The sequence below is a fragment of the Hipposideros armiger genome, unplaced genomic scaffold (assembly GCF_001890085.2).
Source record: "Hipposideros armiger isolate ML-2016 unplaced genomic scaffold, ASM189008v1 scaffold_0, whole genome shotgun sequence".
In the NCBI taxonomy this organism is placed as follows: Eukaryota; Metazoa; Chordata; class Mammalia; order Chiroptera; family Hipposideridae; genus Hipposideros; species Hipposideros armiger.
Genome location: NW_017731350.1, coordinates 546,460 through 566,576, shown reverse-complemented (window position 1 = coordinate 566,576; position 20,117 = coordinate 546,460). Strand labels below are relative to the sequence as shown.

At 46.1% G+C, this 20,117-nt stretch overlaps 1 protein-coding gene across 1 annotated transcript in view; it reads right to left on the bottom strand.

Moving 5' to 3' along the window:
- The window catches only part of ALK (ALK receptor tyrosine kinase), an 81,648-nt gene extending 65,286 nt beyond the window's left edge, over positions 1–16,362 (bottom strand). Inside the window, exons 1-2 of the mRNA XM_019658122.1 lie at positions 16,318–16,362; positions 14,974–15,143 (exon numbers count right to left, since the gene is read on the bottom strand). Coding sequence (XP_019513667.1) covers positions 14,974–15,143; positions 16,318–16,362 — 215 coding nt within the window. The remainder of the gene's footprint in view (positions 1–14,973; positions 15,144–16,317) is intronic.
- Between the last annotated feature and the right edge of the window lie 3,755 nt (positions 16,363–20,117).

Below are 20,117 nucleotides of genomic sequence, written 5' to 3'. Positions count from 1 at the left end.
AGTGTCCAGCATCAGTTTTGACTGGAGCTGGTCTGTACAGTGCCCAACTGGTTGTTAAATATTACATTATTTGACTATAGTCCTTGGGGGTGGTGGTGTTTGTAATAATACAGAGAGGGCCGTAAGTATTAACAGTAAACCCACTGAGATATTGTTGCTTTCCACCTCTTTCATAACCTGGCAGGGTCAGGTCCTTGGACTGTGGCCAGGGAGGGCATTGGAGTGGGATAAACAGAAAACACTTTTGGTTTGTTTGACTTTTGGGGAGTCATCCTCCTGGAAGGCTGTGTCAGCCAGCCCTTTCCTGTTGCCAAATGAAAGTTTTCTGAGAACTTTCAAAACCTTTCCCAACTTTCAGAAAGTCAACCCAGAATGACCTGCAGAAGAATGTGCAGTCTCTACTGTGGATGTTAAAACATCAAGAGAGGGAACCTGTGCCCTCACTTGGTGCTGGATACACCACACGTGGGATGGCCACACAATGGAATCCTGCTCCCCAGTATAAGAGAATGGACCAGGATACAGGCTATAAAATAGATGGACCTCAAAAGCATCACGCTAAGTTAAAGAAGCCAGACAATAGGTTAATAAGTTAAAGACCTCATGATTCCATTCATATGAATGACTCCTTTTATGTGAAATGTCTAGAATAGGCAAATCTATAGCGACAGAAAGCAGATTAGTGGTTGCCTAGGGCTAGGTGTGGGAACAGTATTGACTGTAAACCAGCACAAGGGTTCTTTCTGGGGTGATGAAACTATTCTAAAATTGGATTATGGTGCTCTTTGCACAACTCTGTACATTTGCTAAAAGTCATTGATATGTACACCTAAATCAGGTGGATTTCATGGCATGTAAATTATAGCTCAATAAAGCTGTCAGAAAAAAAGGAGAGAGAGGGAACACAGACAATAGAGTATTGGCAGCTCGGGGTTAGCAAGAGCAGGAAACTGGAGAGTTGGCGGGAGTGAGAGACTGACAGTGTGGAGATGGCAGGGCAGAGAGGGCAAAAGAAACAGACTACAGAATGTTAACAGAGGGAGGGAAGGCCCACAGGAAAGAAACACGCAGGAGAAAGAATGTTCACTCATGATTTGCAGTGAGGGCAGCACAACTGTACAGTCCATACATGAACTGCTGGCGGGGGCTGGAAACCCCCGTTATGCCCATGAGCAGATGACCTCTGATCAATGCATAATGGGTTAGATGCTGGATTGGTTATTCCTGGCCAGATAACAATTACTGCCTTCTGTGAGGGTAAGACTTGAAGCCATAAGCAAATAGTATGCTTGTAATTGATTATTCTTAACTGAACTACGTAGTAAACCTGTCTACGCCTTCACCCACCTTGTGAAATCTAGTCATTCATCAAATCATCCTCCTTGTTTGCAAGTCACAATTAGAGAGCCCAAATCTGGTTCAATTCTTAACGAGAATATGCCTGAATCTGTTTTATCCATGGCCGAGCCCACTGCTGCCCTTTTGGCCACATTTCCCATGATGGAGCCTACATCCCACACCGCCCTTAGTCAGGATAGAGATAGACCAACAGGAAGGGCTGGTGATTGGTTGGGCACGGATAGAGAAGTGCCCAGTGGACAATCCCCAAATTCTGTTCTGGGACACTGGGCATGCTGGATGAGTGTGCGTGAGGGGTGGGCTGCACAAGGAATCACCCAACTTGCCCAGCCTGCTCTTGGCACTTGAGCATATCCCTCTGAGAGGCATCTTTCATTATGACCTTGATAAGCACCTATCTTGGGTTTTCATATCATATACAACTATCTTGTATTGGGACCTATTTAAGGCCTGTGGGGGATGCTAAGAGAAATCAGACAGGAGCAACGTATTCAAGTTGCTTACTGTCTAGTGGAGAGATGAAGGGTGTATATGTCAGTGCAGAATAAGGTAGAAGGAGGAAGTGTGACATGAGAGATGTGGATAAAATGCTCTGATTGCTCAGAAGAAGCAGGAATCCCGCCAGCCTGGGGAGATGGGAGGCACTTCACACAGGAGGTTTTAGAGGAAGGAAAGGACTCAAAAATCTGGATGTGGGGATGGGAGCCGTGAGGAGAGGGCATCTTCAGCAGAGGACCTGGAGTAAGGGGTGTGTCGGAGCAGGACAAGGTCCCTGTGGCTCAAGTGTGAGGATGTGGAAGGAGGTAAAGATGGTGAGAGGCACGTGTGTTTCACACGCCTTCAAATGGGTTTCTCCGAGTCTTGGCAAAGTCACAGCTGCAGTGTCCCCAGATGTCTGTGGGGAACACAGTCCATAGATGAGTTCCTGGCTTGTGTCTGTGTAACCCCGGAACACAGCTAGGCTGGGGCTCTCAAGTGGCTAACCAGAACCCTGATACTGCTGTCCCGATCTCTTTACAGCAGTTGCCAGGGGGTAGGGACCTGCTGCTCCCAGGCCGCGAGAGAACAGGCCCTCAGAGCTCCTTGGAGATGGTAAATGGAAAGAACCGTGTTCCCCGGTAGGTGGAAGCGTCGGGAAGGCAAAGCAGCCTGAAGGTCCTGCACAGCAGTGGGTAAGGGGCCCGCAGCCCACCTTCCTGATTCTCCACTGAGTCGTCATCTCCTAATCTGTCATCCAGAAGCCAAGGGGCCATGCCAGGCACTGATTTTACTGCTGAGCTGCATCACGGGTGTACCATCCCCAAGGGCCTGGGGTGCCAGAGCCAATAAATGACCTTTGTGTGCCTACTAAGCAGGGGGGAGGGGCACACATCTCTGTTTTCCCCTACATGCGCCCTTCCAGGGAAACTAGACATCTCCCCTACCTGCCTTCCTTATTATTGAGAGATCAGAGCTGCAGAGTTCTCAACCAGCCACTGGAACTCTTAGCATGGATGACATGATGCAAGCTGGGGCTGGAATGGTTTCTAAATAGAAGAGTTTCTTAAGTGCTCTGTAAGGCAACGGCAGTGGCAGCTGCTGTTTAAAAGAGTTTGATTGACAGTGGGAATTGCACATATTTTGAGTTAGGAACACTCACAACAATCAGAGAAGATTCCATCAGATGTCGAATCAGATGTAAACAGGCGATGCTGTCTACCCAGGGGGCCTGGCTGCCAGCCCTTCCGCAAATGCTCCAGACTCCAGAGGTGGGACAAAGGGTGTGGGAAGGGCAGAGGTGAAGCAGAGGCAGTCTAGGAATGGGGTCTGGGGATGGTAGGTGATGGGGTCGGGAGGGGACAGCAGAACCAATCTAGGAGTTTCTTTTTTGTGGGGGCACTGGCCAGATTCAGGCTTCTCTGCTTTGGGCTGCACTTGGTTGTGTGTCTTTACCTGAACCTTAGGTGAAGCAGAGGCTGCTCCTGGCTCTGCTCACCCTCCCCCTGCTGGAGAGGGGTGGGACTTCCTCAAGGCTCTCAGAGTCTTTCTGGCCTAACCACTCTTTTCTGCCGAGTCCCCCAAAAGTGTGGATACCAAGTCACTCTCCAGAGTCAATCAGGGTCTCAGCTCTCGAGTTCTAGAGCATGCCAGGTGGACTGCTCTGGGACTAAGAGGAAGTTCTAGCATGTACCAGGTGGAGTACTCTGGGTAGGAGGCAAAGTTCTACCATGTATAATACCAGGTGGACTGCTCTGGGTTTGAGGGAAAGCAAGGCCCATGCCACATGACCGCCAGGATTGCAAAGTCCAGGTGGTTCTAATGAACACACAGGTTACTCTGCTGCCCCTACCCCAAATTCTTAGCCCTGCGTGGGGAAAGGAAACTGAATCCCCATGGTGAGCAGAGGCTTACCCTTCCTCTCCGTGGGCAGCCTGGTCAAGGAGAAGGGAAGAGCCAGCTTTCTGGGGCTCCCCCAGCTCTCTCAGTGATCTGTGCTATTTATGAACATGGCAACTAAGTTCCCCTTAGCAGTGGAGATCTCATTCCTTGCCCCTCAATAGTTCACACCTGCTCAGCTCTTTTGGTTTCTCCAAAGAGGACACTTTGAATTGCATGAGTTGTCGTTGCTTCTCTTTTTTTCCAGCCGGTGGAGTTTAGAGTTTGTTCTTAAAACAAACTTGGCTAGAGATCTTGGTTGGAGCCTGGCTTTGCATAAAGAATGCATCCCTGGCTCTGTCTTGCTCAGCTTTACAGAAAGGCCTGCTGAAAGTGGGCCCCAGGGGATTCTGGGACGTGGCCATTTGGGCAGTGGGCCAGGTTTAAAAGGGGTGGCCTTGGAATTGGGTGTCTCCCAGACTCACCGGGCAGATCTCTGCATAGAAAGTGCTGACGCTGCTCATGCACAGCTTGAAAAATTCTGTCTCTTTCAGGCAACAGACTGTTAATGGACAGTGAATAAAATGCCTTATTTGCCACCCTGCCAGCCTTAGGGACTGACAAACCTAATTAAGTTAACTTAATGATTTTAAGTAGCTGACAGAAAGGTGTGTGTCTGAATGTGGGCTGAGGGAAAAGGAATGATTGGGAGAGAGAGCAAGACAGAATGGTGGGACTGCATCTAACGGAAGGGCACCATGTCTCAGATTCTTTAGTCAACCATTTAATGGGCTCGGGTGGAGGGAGTGCTCTGATCCCCTTGGCAGCTGGTGCTTGTCTGGGCTCTGGCTGCTTAGGGCAGAGCTGGCAGGTTCTGCCAAAGAAAAACACTTTCTCCAATTTCTTACTGCACAGTGGATTTGCTCAGCAAAAGTCTTCTAAAGTGGATTGTCACAAAGCTTGGATCACAGTATATATTTCTATTAGAATAATGATTGTGATGAAAAAGCCCTGCTGAGTCCATCCTATTATCTGCGTATTTGACTTCAGTTACTGGTTGACGAGGAAGAGCTGATGGCCAGCTTCGGGTTCCCAGGACCAGCCCGGGTTGGGAGCAACATGGCGGGGGCCAGGCGTGTGTGCCCTGACACTATGAATCTTTGGCTCCTACACAGTAAAGTGGGGGTAGCCTGGACTTTCAAGGCCAGACTCAGCAGCTGGGAGCTGGCTGTCTCACACTCTCAGAAGTAATTTACCATCTCCTGACTTGGTTTCCTCTCTAGGCTTAAAGACACTAAGAGGAGTATAAAGGAGTATAAAGATGCATAACGTGTGGACCTTGACCTTGAGGAATTTGGACAGATTTGTAATTCATATTATTCACTGACCAGAGGATTTATTTCTAAAGTCCCTTTGAGTTTTCCCCTCACTGAACTAGAATCTACACAACTTGGGGAAATATTGAATCTTGGCAGTGAGAGAGAAGAAGTCAAGAAAGACTTTGAAGAACTGAATGCCTAGGAGGATGGTAGAGCTCTGGATAGAAGAGTCACTCCGGAGCAGGTGTGGTGGTGGGGGACATGTTTAAAATGTTGGTGGGGTGCCAATCAGGCAGCTGGAAACCCAGGTTGGGACTCAGGTGGAAATAAAGAGTATGAGTCATCTGCATGAAGGTGAGGGTGGAAGCTGTGAACATCAATGACGTTCTTGAAGAATAGAATATAGAGAACTGGGTTCTGCTGTGCTTCAAATATCAACAGGTTATCCCTTAAATTCTAAACTTCACGCCAGGGAGAAAAGGGGCTGAGAACATAGGGCTACATTTTCAGAGGCACGAAGAGTTACAGAAAACATATGCCTCTGTTGACTCATAACCTGAGCTGTGGACATTACCAAGAAAATCTTGAGCAGATCTGAACATCTTGTTACTCTAAAGGGGTTCACTTGTCGCCATTTCGAGCGACTACTTCTGAAACCAGGCTCACAGCCTGGATCTGTCTCACTGCTTTGCACTCTTGATGGTGGAAACTTAGCAATCAAATCCAACAACTTGTCCCAAACATCACAGTAAATCAGTGTTAGAAATAAGATTTAAAGCTCAGAATTGCTAATTTACTCCTTGCTCCAATGATCTGAGATATTTTCTGAGGAACAAACAGGGCCAGATCCTTCCCGAGTTATGAATGTTTGATTTGTATTTATCACTGCCTGGTTGCACACTGTGTTGCTGAGCCACCAGTCACATCGTCCCCATTCCCCGCATCTCAGAGGGAAAACCCAAGGCTGCCCTGGGCCATGGTGCCATTTGGAAGGCAGCAGAAGGGACCTCTTCTCCCCCAGCAACTCTCCCCCCTTTCTGAGCTCCATTTTGAGGCTCCAACCATTTCACATTTGGTCCTTCCCAAGAGCCTCCAACAGTGTCCATGCTCTGGTTTCCTAGCCCCCAGCCCACCTCTGTGCTCAGTGGCTCTCTATCTACCACAGCTCTGAGTCCCAAATACTTGGCCTAAAGGTCACATTGACCCCTCCCTAAAGGAGCTTGCTCAGGGTTCTCTGACACAGCCTAGTTGGCTACTTTTGAACCCACATATGACATTCCTGTCTATTCATCCTGATGGCCTTCTTTGGAACGCTCTGTCCCTTGTACATTTCCCTAAGACCTAAGTTTTCCTTGTGGTCCATCTTACAGTCATCCCATTGTCTCCATGACAGCTCCCCTAACACATGGAGGTCCCTGCGCCATCTGAACACTGCTCTGTGCGGCGCTGCACAATGGCTCCATGTGTTGTTACTGTTTGCCTCCCAATGCATGTGCTTTGTGTCCCCCCCACAGCAGGCAGGTCCTGGGACCTGGCAAGAGGCTGGGTCATACTCCCCTTTCCATCCTCTGCACTTGTTGGGGGCTTAACGATATGCGTTTGCTGACAATGTGACAGCCAATGATACTTCTCCAGTCACTTGATTTCTTGTCTGAATTTGACATTTTATGCCAGTGACTTCCAAATGTGGGGAAACATCAAAATCGCCTCGGGAACTTTTAAAATAGATATATTTCTGGGCCCAATATCTGATCTACTGAATCAGAATCTCTGTGTATGAAGCCCAGAACTCAAGACTGATCAACGCTTAGAGTAGCTACATAAGGAGTCAGTGTCTGATAGATGCCCAGAGAAGGGGGCTGCATCCCTTGGCTTAATCCACTATACAACACGTCGCTGTTGTTTTTTGTTTTTGTTTTCTTCCATCAAATGCATTTCCCTTTCTTCTGGGCACACAAGTAGGCTACATTCCCCAGTATCCCTTGCAGTTAGATATAGCCATGTGATTGTGAAAGCGAGCTAAAGTGATGACTCACACAAATCTTCCTATGCTAGACCCAACTCCCCGATGCTCTTTCTCCCCGAATGCCAGGGTTTCTAAAACTGGAGAAAAAGAGGAGCCGCAGGGAGCAGAAACTGGGTCCCTGAATGACCAGATGGAACGCCACCCATCAACCAGCACATTCGTTTCGGATTTCACATGAGCAAGGAATACATTTCTGTTTGTACAGCTCTGAGGATTGGAGGTTTAAAGTGACTTTGGGTAGTGTTACCCGGACTAACATATCATGTAGCCCAAGCCCAGTTATTCAGGTGTGCTCACTGCACCTGGCGTGGTTGGGTTGATGACTAACGCACTCTTAAGGTGAGGTGATGGGTAAAGTTAGCCCTTGGCTGGCTGCAGGACTCTGAAGTCCCCTCCCCTCACGGTTACAGCCTCCCCTACTGCACACTGCAGCCCTCCAGGACTAGGGACATGCTAAGTGAGGCAGAATGGATCGAAGGAGTGTGGTCCAGGGCTCTGGCATGCTAATTCTTGCCTGCTTCTGGGAAGGTAAAGAGAGCAAAACCAAGTTGCCTACAAAAGCTTTGAACTTGAGAGGTTTAGTCAGTTACCTAGCTTGGCCTAAAACTGCGCTGCAGGCCACCATTTTCTCTCAGTTCAAAGAACTGATTCGGCCTAATGATATTAAGCATGTTGAGGTCTTCAGGCCCTGTAGCTTCAGGAAGGGTCGCTTTGGCTGCCACACCTGGTTAGGAGTGGAGAGCACTTTTTGTTTTCTATATCCACTGTGAGGAAGATCCCCGAAAGGTTTGAGTTTTGACTGTGTATACAGACTCAGGGCAGTCAGACTCACCTCAGGAGGGGCAGGTGCCACCCTGGGAAAGCAGAGCCTTGAGGTCTCCCCCCACCCCTGCCCCCATTTTGACTTTGGAGCCTGTGGGGCTGCTCCCTAGTGAGTCCCTGATGTGCATCTGTTGATAGTTAATGAACAAAAGCAGCCTCACCCAGGATGACAGTCATTGCTCTCTGCTTCTGTGGCATGGGCATATCTGGCAGAGGAGAACCCCAAACTGGCTACCAGGGACGTTCCTGTTTGGAAGTGAGGTGTCCCAATAGCTGGGGCTTTATTGGGCATCATGCTGTCCTCGCTCTCCCTCCTTCCCACCCCTACGACCCTCTGGTGCCACAGTCTTTCCTGCCAGCTTCCTCTCAATGATGCCGTTCCTTGAGGGCTGGGGCTCTGTTGCTTGTCTGGGTAACTCATCATCACCTGGCACTGAGTAGGACAGTAAGTGCTGGTTGAAAAAATAAATACATAATACCAGGATGATTTTGGAAGTTAGTACCATTTCACACTTGAGCATCTTCACAGGGTACTCTGGTGAAGTGGAAGGAGATAGAAGAAGGAGCCTGTATGTTTAACGACCTATAGGTCCTTGATTTAACCTCTCTTGCCTCAGTATCCTCACCTGAAAATGGGATGCCATCTGCCCTAACTACGCAGAGGCGTGGGACAGAGTGGGCACCTTAGGTTGTGAAGGAAAGTCACCAGGGAAGGGAGGTACATGGCTACTGTGCGTGGGGACATGAGGGGGGAGCATGAGGAGGTTTAGGAGCTGCTGTGACAGTCAGAGCAGCCTGTCCAGCAGAGGGCAGCAGACACTGATTTGGGAGGCGGGTTGCAGAGTGTGACATCCACTCTTTCCACAGGCATGGCTCCTCCTTGGGGAAGGATGGGTGGAGGCAGAGCAATTACAGATGGAAACTGGTGGAGAAGAGGAGGCAGGCAGAAGGTGAAGCCCACATGCAGGTTCTGCCCCTCTGGCCGCTTCTCCTAGGGACAGTGTAGCCACCGTGTGGCCTGGAATTTCTGTCAGTCTTTATGGAAGTGAACTTTCTTCTCTACTTAAAGCGTGGTTTGTTACCTGTATAACTAAATATATTTTATTTTTATGCTTGTGTTTGGCATGGCACATTAATATATTTGCAAATAAAAGATGCTTATCAGAACCGAGGCTCTAGTTTTGGATTGGAGATCGTCAACGGAATGCTAGAGTGGTGACTTGAAAAGGCCATTGTACCCTACGAGGAAAAAGGGGGAGTCTTGCTCGGCTGGAGGCGTGAAGAAAGAAAGGCAGGCAGGGCGGGGCTGGGCGGGGAGTGGTCTTCCGCAGGGACTGGAGGTGGGGAGCTAAGATGACAAATTTCGGGGAGGGGGGGGCTGGATGAAGCGAAGGAAAAAGCTAACACAAAATGAATAACAGGTGTGGCTTAAAATAATCCCAAACTAAAATGTTTTGTTAACAACAATGGCTACCATTTATCAAGTTTTCTACAACAAGCCAAGCACTGTGTGTTCATTTCCTCAGGCATGTCCACAGGAAGCAGACTAGCCTAAGGGTTAAGGGAAAATTACTTCACCTCTTTAGACCTCAGATTCCTCTTATTGGAAAGGGGATTAACTACAGTATCTACCCACAAGGGGCTGTTTTAAGGATGAAATGAGATAATGCATGTTGAGTACTTGTCACAGGGACTGGCACACAGTAAGTACTCAACAAATGCTGGCTGTAATTATCACTGTTGATAATTCTTCCCATGGCTCTATGAGAAAGCTGGGATTCAATTTGCAAAAATGTGCATTAAACACAACTTTTTCAGGGGTGTGTCTAGACCTGTAAACTAAGATTCACTGGATATATCTGGATTTCTAGTCACTGGAAGTTACTATTTCTTAACTCAGGTAAGAAATCGTAATGAAAATGCCCCTCTAATGCCCTTCTCATCACAGAAAGATGCTACACAAAAGGAGAATATTGTTATTAATAACACCCCATATAAAGTGGGAATTCTTTGGATGAGAAACAAAAATGAAATAGGAGAAAAATCTTGGCTTTGTGGAATTTCTGATCTACGCATATGAAGTTTCACCGATCCGATTTGAAAGACGCATTTATGAAACATACCACTGGTCGTTTAGGGCAAGGATGCAAAAGGAACAGGAAACTAAATATCTCCAGAGGGAACATTTTTTCTTGTTAGACTCTATATACAGCGGACAGCTAAAAGCCTTTATAATGATAATGCTGGGGAATAGAGCCTGCACACGTGTGATAAGTTATGTACTTTCTATTTGTCTGTATGATTACAGTGATTTGTGGGACATGATTTGATCCATGGTGTTTCCAAATCCATCTCGTAATGAATTGAGCTTAGCATATGCTTCTGCTCTGTAGGCATGTCAAAGTTCAGGATGGTGTGGGAACACTGTGTTTCATTTAGTAAGATATATGATTATACGGAGGAAAACTTGGGGTATGGCCCTGCAAGAGACTGACATTTAGAATAAGAGGAGAGAATTTGCATTTCTTCCATTTTGAGAAAAGGAAGAATTAATTCCAACAGAAAGAGTGGCAATTGAATGGGGAGAAGGGGAGCTGATGAAGTGGGGGAATAAATGAAGAAAACTAGTTATATGGGGTGGATGTAAAGCAATGAGAACTTCTAAGCACACATCAAGCCAGTATTTGAATTGGTGCTGTCTTTCAAAATGACCTTGAGAGCATATATCTGTATTCCAGGCACATTGCCACTACTCAAAACATCTTGGGCACTGCTCTCAGGGATTTACCTTGTCACCCTTTATAGTATCGTTGTACCGTTAATATTATTTCATAATGATGACAGTATATGGCATTATTTCTATCACTTGGCCTATTTGTAAATGTACAGAAGTATTATTCCATGGACCAATGTCTCCTTGTCATCAGCCTTTATAGACCTATGGCATATTCTCTGAGCCTTTGCTATGTGGTGGGAGCAATCTGAATATAGCTGTTGGCTCTCAAGTGCTCAGCTCTAGATCTGTCTATTCACAAGAACAAGGACACACAATTAAGACCAAAGTGTAAAAAGACTGACAGGACAGTAATCAGGGACAAAGAAAGCACAGGTATCAGGCAAATCTCTAAAGAGAATTCCTCGTCACAAGAGTAGCAAATGCTGTTTGGGGGGTTCCTCTGATGAGACACAAGCATTTATTTGAAAACAGAACACTTTTCAGTAGTATTTGTTATAATGTGATTTTTATCTGTTTTGCTAGGCACAGGTTGAACAGAGGAAGAATGTTAAATGGATTCCAACAAGTGAAATTCTCAGTTAATTTGGCTAGAATTTGGAAATATATGCAATTTCCTTCAACTCATTCTGTCCACACATATTTGTTAGACATACTATGTGTTAGGAATGGTCTTAGGTGTTCAGGAAACTGTGATATATAAGACAGACCTGACCCCTCCCTTGCTGGTGGATATTCAGATATTGGAGAAAACAGATAGTAAAGAGTGACAAGTTATTATAGGGTTGTTTCAAGAGCCATGAGAATATATTGTAGATTTACTATAGAGTTTAGGGGTCTAGGAAGGCTTCTTTAAAAAATGAAAGAAGAGTGATAGTTAAGGAGATGAAAGGTACAAGAACTTTCCAGGCGAAGAGAATAGCAGGTGTAAGAGCCCGGAAGTAAGAATTTAGCATGGTACAACTGAATTGAAAGAAGTTCAGCGAGGTCACCATGTAGAAGAGTAAAGAAAGAATGGTATAAAAAGAGGTTGGTGAAGTTAGGGTTGGACAGATCACACATGGGCCTAAATGAAGGTTTTATTAAAGGAACTTGAAAGGCACCCTAAAAACCATGAAAGCCATTGATGGACTTTTAAAATGGGAAAATGATTGCATTTTCATTTCAAAAAGTTTATTCCAGCTGCCTTGTGTGGACTGGATTGGGTGGGGACAACAAAACGGAGGCAAGGAGACATGTTGGGAGGTCACTGCCATATCTAGGCAAGAGGATCATGGCTTCAGCTAGTTTCATGTCATGCCCAGGGGTTATGACTAGTGTCTAGAGCCTGGGAGCTCTTTAGGGCTAACCTATAAGCCCTTATAAAGTTGCTTTGAGAACTTTGTGATGTGTGGCAGTTGGGGAGCCTGAGAGCAGAGGTGGTTTGGGACAGCAGAAGGAATGAAGTTCTTGCCTCTTCCAGGTTCCATGGCTGGGGAACTGTCCAGGAGGTGGGTGCTGAAGAGCTGAAGCCAGGACCTGCCTGAGGACGCTTCATGGGAGATGGTGCAAGGTGTTAACACCTAGGGAGGAAGGGAGTTCTTGCTTTGTCGTTTATTTTCCTTTTCTCATTACCTTATTGATTTCCTTCCTCTACCTCCCTCCTCCTCCATTTGCATTTGCTGGCAATCTGGGCGGCCATAGCTCACTCGGCCTAGAGGAAAGAGGCACACGGGTGCCTCTCACTCCTCCTCTACCAGAGACTTACCCTTATAAGGAGCCGACAGAGCACTGATGAAAGAGAACTCACAAGAACTCTCATCCCATCTTAGGGTTGGATGACTGGTTGTTTTTGCTAAATTGGCCATTCCAGCCTTTTCTGAAGCTTTAGGTAGGGGGGATGTTGTTGTTGCTATTATTATTATATTACTATTACTATTACTATTATTATTATTATTATTATTATTATTATTACTAGTAGTTATTACTGACTAAGTATTTAGATGGGCCAGGCATTACTCCAAGCACTTTCCTTCCCCAACCCTCGAAGAGGGTAAACGTTATTATTGCTCCTTTATAGAACATGGCTTGACTTGGAAGATCAGTAGTTGTGATTTGTGCTATTTATTCAGTAAATTATCTGAGGCTACATAACTGACGGATGAGGGTGGAGGACATAGGAAATAAAATTCATTGATATCTACTATATATAGATGCTTTTGATAGTCATTATACGTAGTCTCATAATAATCCTATAAAGTTCTCTTGTTATTATACACATTTTACAGATGTGGACACTGGGGCTCAGCAAGGTGCAGTAAGTGGCTAAGGTTACACGACTGGTAAATGGGTGAGCCAGGTTTTAAACTTGGGACTTTCTGATTCTAACGCCTTATGCTCTTTCATCCACGGTGCTTTTTTTGTTTTATGGGCCCGTCACACCTACAGTCTAGTTGGATTTTAGCAGGTGAAAAGCCCTTGCCTCATCTTCCTGCAGTTCCATTTGTCTTTGGGTCTTGATGCTTCCTACATCATCTCTAGCTCTGGGTGGAGCGGGGCCGGCTTCCCACATCAGAGCATTTCAGTAGTATGCAGGCTCCCTGAGGATGGGGGCACTTGTGTGTTCTGTAATTGCACACTTAGTCAGGTCACGAGGCATCATCAAACCAAGCTGGTCTTTGTCTGGATCTCCATTGGAGAGGTTGGCCTCGTTATTAATATTGGAAATGTCAGTCTGTTAAACAGCCTTAAACAGGGAGGAGGGAGGCTGAGAACAAAGTCTCCTTCACACAAAACTCTAGTGGATTGGAGTGAACAGAATCAACATCTTACTTGCTGTAAATCCCCTGCAGTGGCCACAAAAGAGAGAGGACTTGCTGGACTGAGGAGAAAAACAATCCCTTTGATTCATCTGAATTAATTTAGCATCTCCCAGGAGGAAAGGCTCTGGCCTCACCCTCCTGATCTCCACGCCCTGCACACAGCCCCACAATCCCAAAGGACAAAAGACTAGTTGATGGTGGGGAGCGCCTACACTGCCCCTTCCTTCACTTTAATTAAATCCATTTGTCTTGGGAACACTGAGCCTTGGGATGTCCAAAGGCTTTGATCTTTAACCCACAGTCATCGAAGGAGTAGGAAGCTGGTGCTCAGAGTGAGGACATTGGCTTCTCCCTCTGACAGCACAGTTCGACTTATGAGCTCTTGGGAATAGCAGACTCTGTGAAGTTTGGGTGAGGAATTTGAGACTCAGCTTTATGTTTGCAAAGCTGTGTACCAACTGAAATCACCCTCTGCCTTGCCTTAAGGCCTTTGCCCTCATTTTTGAAGGTGGCTCCACCAGGGTGGAAATGTGAATGTACTTTAGGGGTCTAATGCAGAAGCTGCTCTGGCTTGTAGGGTGTGACATTTAGCCTATTAAAGCTGGCTCTTCCCTTTCTAGATCCATTCACCTGCCCCCTTTATAGATATAACCCCTTGCCCTTTTTGGTCTGGAGCAGATCAGCACCAACCATCGAGGCTTCAACATGACACACCAGTGTGTCACGTGAGCTGCTGTGCTGGGCCATCTTTACTGAAGCACTGCCTGCTCCAGGCCGACTGCAGGTGGCAGACTGGTGCCATCCTGGGGAGACAAGTGACAGCTGAACTCAGCGGTTACTGCTAATTTCAGATTCACATGGAGTTAACGATCTTCTAGTCCAATGCATTCAGTTTAAAGATGAGAAAACTGAGGCCCAGAGAAGTTCAAGGTCACAAAGGTCATTAGTGATAGCATCTAAATAGGAAGCAGGGCCTCTGGTAAGCACTATTCTGGGATGCACAGCACTGGACTTGGATCAACCTGAGCGCCGGTCCTCACTCTGATGCCAACTTGTTGGTGCTTCACCTCTTTGGTCCTCGGTTTCTTCCCTTGTAAAAAGGGCAGGAGTGGGAAACGTGATAGGCCTGTCCTATCTGCTGCACAGGTTTTGTTGTTAATAAGGAATAAATAGTCAAATGGGAGAGTAAGGAAGAATCCATTAAGTAAGAGAAAATGCTATATACATATAAAGCCTAATTATTATTTGGGAATGATATGAGTTGTTCAATTTTATTTCTTCCTGCACACATTGGCAGCCAATCAGGCCAGTCCAGAGATGTGGGAGGTGATTGCTCATTAGCATCGATGTCCCTTGGAGAAACACGGTACTCTCTGTAAGCATGAAGAAAGTGTGTGTGTGTGTGCATGTGTATGTGCACATTTGTGTATGTACACGTATATGTGCACTCTGGATGTGTGTCTTGGGTCGAGGGGTTCGGGGGAGGGAAGACATGGCCCCCTCCTGCATTTTGGCGGATAGAAGGAAAGGGAGTGATGGGGATGGGTAGAGGCCTACCTGTCGGCCACATCGAGGAGAGGCAGCACTGTCCACTGCCACAGGCTCAAGCCTTCATTGGTGGCAACGTGCCAGAGCATCCTGCTTTGTTCCTTCCCGGTTTTGTTCTCCACCAGCACCAAGGAGACGTTTCCCCGCAAGTCTCCACGGATGAGCCAGGACATCCGGAGCTGCAAGGGAGAGAAAAGCCAGAGGACATGATGTTGCAAGGAAACCTTAGGTCCCCTTCCTGGAATTTTCAGCCCTAAAGGATTTTTCTGGAGTCTCAGCCGAGGTCTGCCCGGTGAGGAGAGCTGGATGCCTGCCGCCTGATCCTGCCCACTGTCTCCCAAAGGGCTTTAAGGTTCAAGGAGACGGGCAGGGGCAACTGATGGGCAGTTTGGGAACTTTGTTCAGGTTAATGTCATCATCCTAAATTTCACAAGATTCTATCTTGGAGGTGACAGCAAGATCAATGGGGGTATTAAGTGAACTTCCTAAACATGACCCAAACATTTTTGTCTGTGACCTTGGGCAAGTGAACTTGTGACTCATTTTTTTTTTAGTATGCGGGCACCATGGATTTTCATTCCTTTCCTAAAGACTCTAATAATCTTATCTGAAGCTACCATGTCATGTGTTAGCTAACTGTAGACCCTATGACTTAGTACCTGTGGGCACTGGTAGGCAAAGGTGAGATAAAAATCTACATATCAAGATCTTTTAATATGGTTGTCTTTCAGAATGAGAATGCCCACTTTGCCACAAGGAAACCACAGTCATATGTTTTCAGTGTATATGTATTAAAGGTTTCTATGGCGTTGCTCACTAGACATATGAAAGGGAATTGTAGCTAATAGTTCTAAGCAAGTTTAAGTACAGTCATGCCCAGAGGCGGTATATACTTTAAACAAGGTCTCTAGGCTTTGTGTTTAAAGTCATAGAGGTTGTATGTTTGATAGAAACAATCTATAAACATCATTTAAAAGGTAGGACAGCTACAACATATCATTGCCCCAAATATTCCTGTTCAGATCCTGTTATAAAAATGGCTACTACAGAAAGGAAGGTAAAATACGTCCTCTGCCAGCTGGAGTTCTCATCAGCTATGGTGCCCTTTTTTCTCTGATTCTCATTGTTTGAAGACATTCTTCTTTGTAAACCACTGCTCCTTCGTCTCCTAGTTCCTGGGCTCATGGTTGCCTCACAGTTTGATCAGAGAGGTTACAGACCATGAGGCACTAGGTTGCATACAACCCCTTCACCATCAAAGCCACACGTGGCATTGGGGTGTCCAGGTGCTGTTCTACTTCTCAGACCCTGAGTCAGGTAAGCCTGGTCTATAACCATAACCTCTTCACTTACCCTTTCCATTTCTCCAAATGCAGAGTAGGAAATACTTGTCTCCATCGAGGCCTCCCACAATAATTTAGCAAAACTGTTCATTTTTTTCTGGCCCCACTTGGCTCTCTTGTGCAATCTGGATGCCGTGACTGGAAATTTTAAACCTACCCTTGCTGACTAAACTCTCTCAGCCCTCAGCCTTTGCCCCGCTGTGCCCAGCTAAGGATGATGCTTGCCACATGCTTCCTCTCCTTTTGCTTCTTGGCCGCAGATACTGCTGATTTGGACGTCTGTGAAATCAGACTGTTGAACCTCAATGCCCTGGATGGTTAGGTGGTTCTTAGTCATCCACTGTTGATTTCCACGGTTGATTTCTAAACACACGTAGCGCCAGGGGTGTTTCAAGCTCTTTCTCAAACAGATGCCGTCACCTCCTGGCCCCCAATTCCCGATCCATTATTTTGATTCCTATTTTACTGATAAAGTTTACTATACCAGGTGCCATCTCCTTCAGCCTCTTCTTTTTTCTCTCCTTTAGTGTATCTATTTATTGACCTCCTCTCTTCCTTTCCTGTTTTAGAGGAAGATGTACCCTTTGTTTTCTTCTGTGTTAACCCCTCATCATCTCACTGTCCCCTAGTCCTTGTTCGGGCAACTCTTCCTCCTCTTTCCTCCAGCTCCTTCAGGGTCTCTCTACCTTCTGGCTCCTCTGCCTACAAATAAGACAAGGTTTTACCCATTGTGGGAAAATATCCTTTATTTGATCCTGCTAGCTGCTCTGGCTTGCAACCTATTTCTGGACCTCCATTCAGATGCTAACATCTTGGATAACTGTATGTAACTGCTGCTTCTGTTTCCTTGCCACCCATTCTCTCTTTAATTTCTTTCAACCTGGCTTTATCCGCATCACTCTAACAAAGCAACGCTCACCATGTCCTTTATAAGTTATTCTTTGAACACTTTCCACGGCCTCCTAAAGTGCCTCTCCTTCTCCATTCTTCCTGCCTTCTAAACGCTTTTGTATATCTGTCACATTTTCCCATTTATCACTGCCACCTGTGACTGACTCTTCAGTGATTTCTTACTCCCTATTAATTAATATCAAAGCATTCACATTCCTCCACAATCTAAGCAAATTAATATATAAGCATATATATATATGAATATTTATTGAGCACTTATGCTGAGCTACATGTATCCTCCATTCTAGAATGGTCTAAGAACTCTAGAGGCAGAGATGTCTGAATTCAAAACCAGTTCTTACCACTTCGGTCATTTTGAAGCTCAGTTCTCTATTCTCTAAGATGGGAATAGGTTTATCAACCTTATAGGGTTATAATGATGATTAAATGAGATAATAAGTAATGTGACAAAACGTCAAAAAGGAATTTTGGCTGAAGCACTGAGGCACTAGATACTACATGTCAAAAGGAAGTCTGAGAACACAGTGATGCCAAACTTTCAAGAGAGGTAGATGATATGGGTTACATAATTCTTAATCCCTCAGCCATGCTTTGGATATAAGTCAGTGGTTGACTATTAAGAGAGAGCCTTTGGAATGTGCTTTTGGTATATCATGATTTCTACCTCCCTTCATTCTTCTGCTAAGAAGGTTCTCTCTTCATCTCACGTCGAGAGAGTTGTTTTAATGATACCACACGAAGCACTTGATAGTCCCAGCAGTTTGGGGAGCACAGTGGATTGGTGTCTGCCTCCTACCTGGAAAATCTGAAGTATGAACAAGAGGCTGGTTAGCTGCTGTGATGGCCAAGCAAAGGAGAAACGGCAACATTGGGTGGCCTGCACTCTCAGAGTTTGCTGGGGCAAAAAAATGCATGAGGGCTGCACATAGACTAGAGTTAGCCGAGTATAAGGGAGCCTGTGAGGGTCATTTTAGATCCTGTCTGAGAGGGCTGCTTAGAGGGGTACATAGAACTCAGCAAAAAGAAGCTGCAGGTATCTCGAGGTGCCCAATGGCAGAGGAAGGAATAAGTGACCCCCTGGAATGGAGATACATACGTCCCAGTCAAGGTGAAGATTCCCAGCCATCGTGGAGAGGCAGATGAGGAGACAGGTAGATCTCCAAAGAAACTCCCGAAGTGTCCCCGTGAGAAGCAGTAAGCCTTAAACATTGGTCACATGCAGAGAATACCAATGCCAGATACACTGACCACAACAGTCCCTGTCGAGTTAGAGCTTTCCTGCTCCCCTTACCTCTTCGCCCTCCCTGCACCGAAAGGATAGAAGTTAGCAAGGCACAGAAGACAGCTGGGTGAAGGAGAGAAATCAATGCCCATTCTTTCCCTGACTTCAGGCTTCTCATCTGCAAGAGGGCAGATGGGGTGGGGGGAAGGGAGGGAAACAAGCCCTGGCTTTAAAGAAAGATTGAAGTTTTGAGCAGATGGGCATTTTGATTTCTAAGTAAGCCTGTGTATTGTGTTTTGAAGTGACTGAAGAACTGTCTGCGTTACCTTAGAGCAACCAGATAAGCAGTAGGGGCTGCCGGTGTTTTCACCCAGCAGTCTAAACACGGGGACCCAACGAATGTTGGTTCCTAGGCTCCTCCACACCCCAATCTACCTGCCAGCTTTGCGCCCACTTTACATTTTTCTGCTTCTTGCTTTTGATCCTTCCATTTCCTCTACATGCTCTTCCCTTATCTCCACTTAAAAATGATTGAGCCTCTTATTTTCGGGGAGCCTTTTCTTATCTATTTCAGAAATTATCTCTGCCTCCTCTGAAATCTTATAATTGATGCCACTTGGACCATCACAGGGCATAGCTCTGCTGCCTGTCTTCCCTCTCTACCCTCCGTCTCCCCTGGACTACAAGCCCTTCAAGGCAGGGGCCGTCTTGTTCACCTTGAGTTCACAGTAACTATCAAGTGGGGGCACATGGCAGCCGCCGATCAAATGTACACACGTACACGTTTACGGGAAGACCCTCCTATCTGTACCAGGTCCCCCTCTCAGAGACAGAGACCAACTTTCCATCCTGTGAAGTTCCTTAGCACTGCCCTGAATTCTAGGGGTCGGGTTCCAGGAAAGGGGGGAGGATTCACCCAATTAGCAGCCACCTGCTATAATCCAAACGGCCTCAGCTGCTTTTAGGAAACTTTCAGTTTGGAGGAGTCTGCTAGTGCCACGGGCATGCTGGTGAGATGTTATATCAGCACTGGGACCACTGACCAGCTGACTGATGAGCTTTCTCCATCTTTCTGCACTATGTATTTTAGGTCAGCCACCTGGGCAAGGAGGGTGCTAAGAATGGCATCTTTAGCTTTTGAGGAAGTCTGCCAGGACCCCTCTTGGTATCAATCCTTGAAGGAGATGATCATCCATTCATTCAACAAATATTTACTGCATAACTATTCTGTGCCTCATATTATGCACATCTTCCCTGTCCTCATGGGTCTCATCCTCTAGCCAGGAAGTCTGAATTTAAATGAGTAATTGCAATTGTGCTGAGTGTAGCAAAAGGAGAAGTAATCAAAGCCGCTTAACAGTGAAGACATAAGACATCAGAGAGTCAAGACATTTGACATTATATAGTCAGGACTTGGGTCAAGGTAGCCACTTGACCCAGCTGTTCAGAGCTATGGATAAATAGGAAAATTAAAAATTTGATTTGCCTTTCACCTTATAATACAGTCACCTATGTTTATAGAAGAAAACATTTATCAATAGCCAAACTCAAGCCAAGGAGCGCATTGTCTGAGATTCAGCAAAGCCTCGCTTTAGAAACAGATATGAAATGTTTGGCATAAGATTGCAAACTGGCAGCCAGTGAATGGCCAGCAAAGTTTGGTTTTTGGTCTTTTG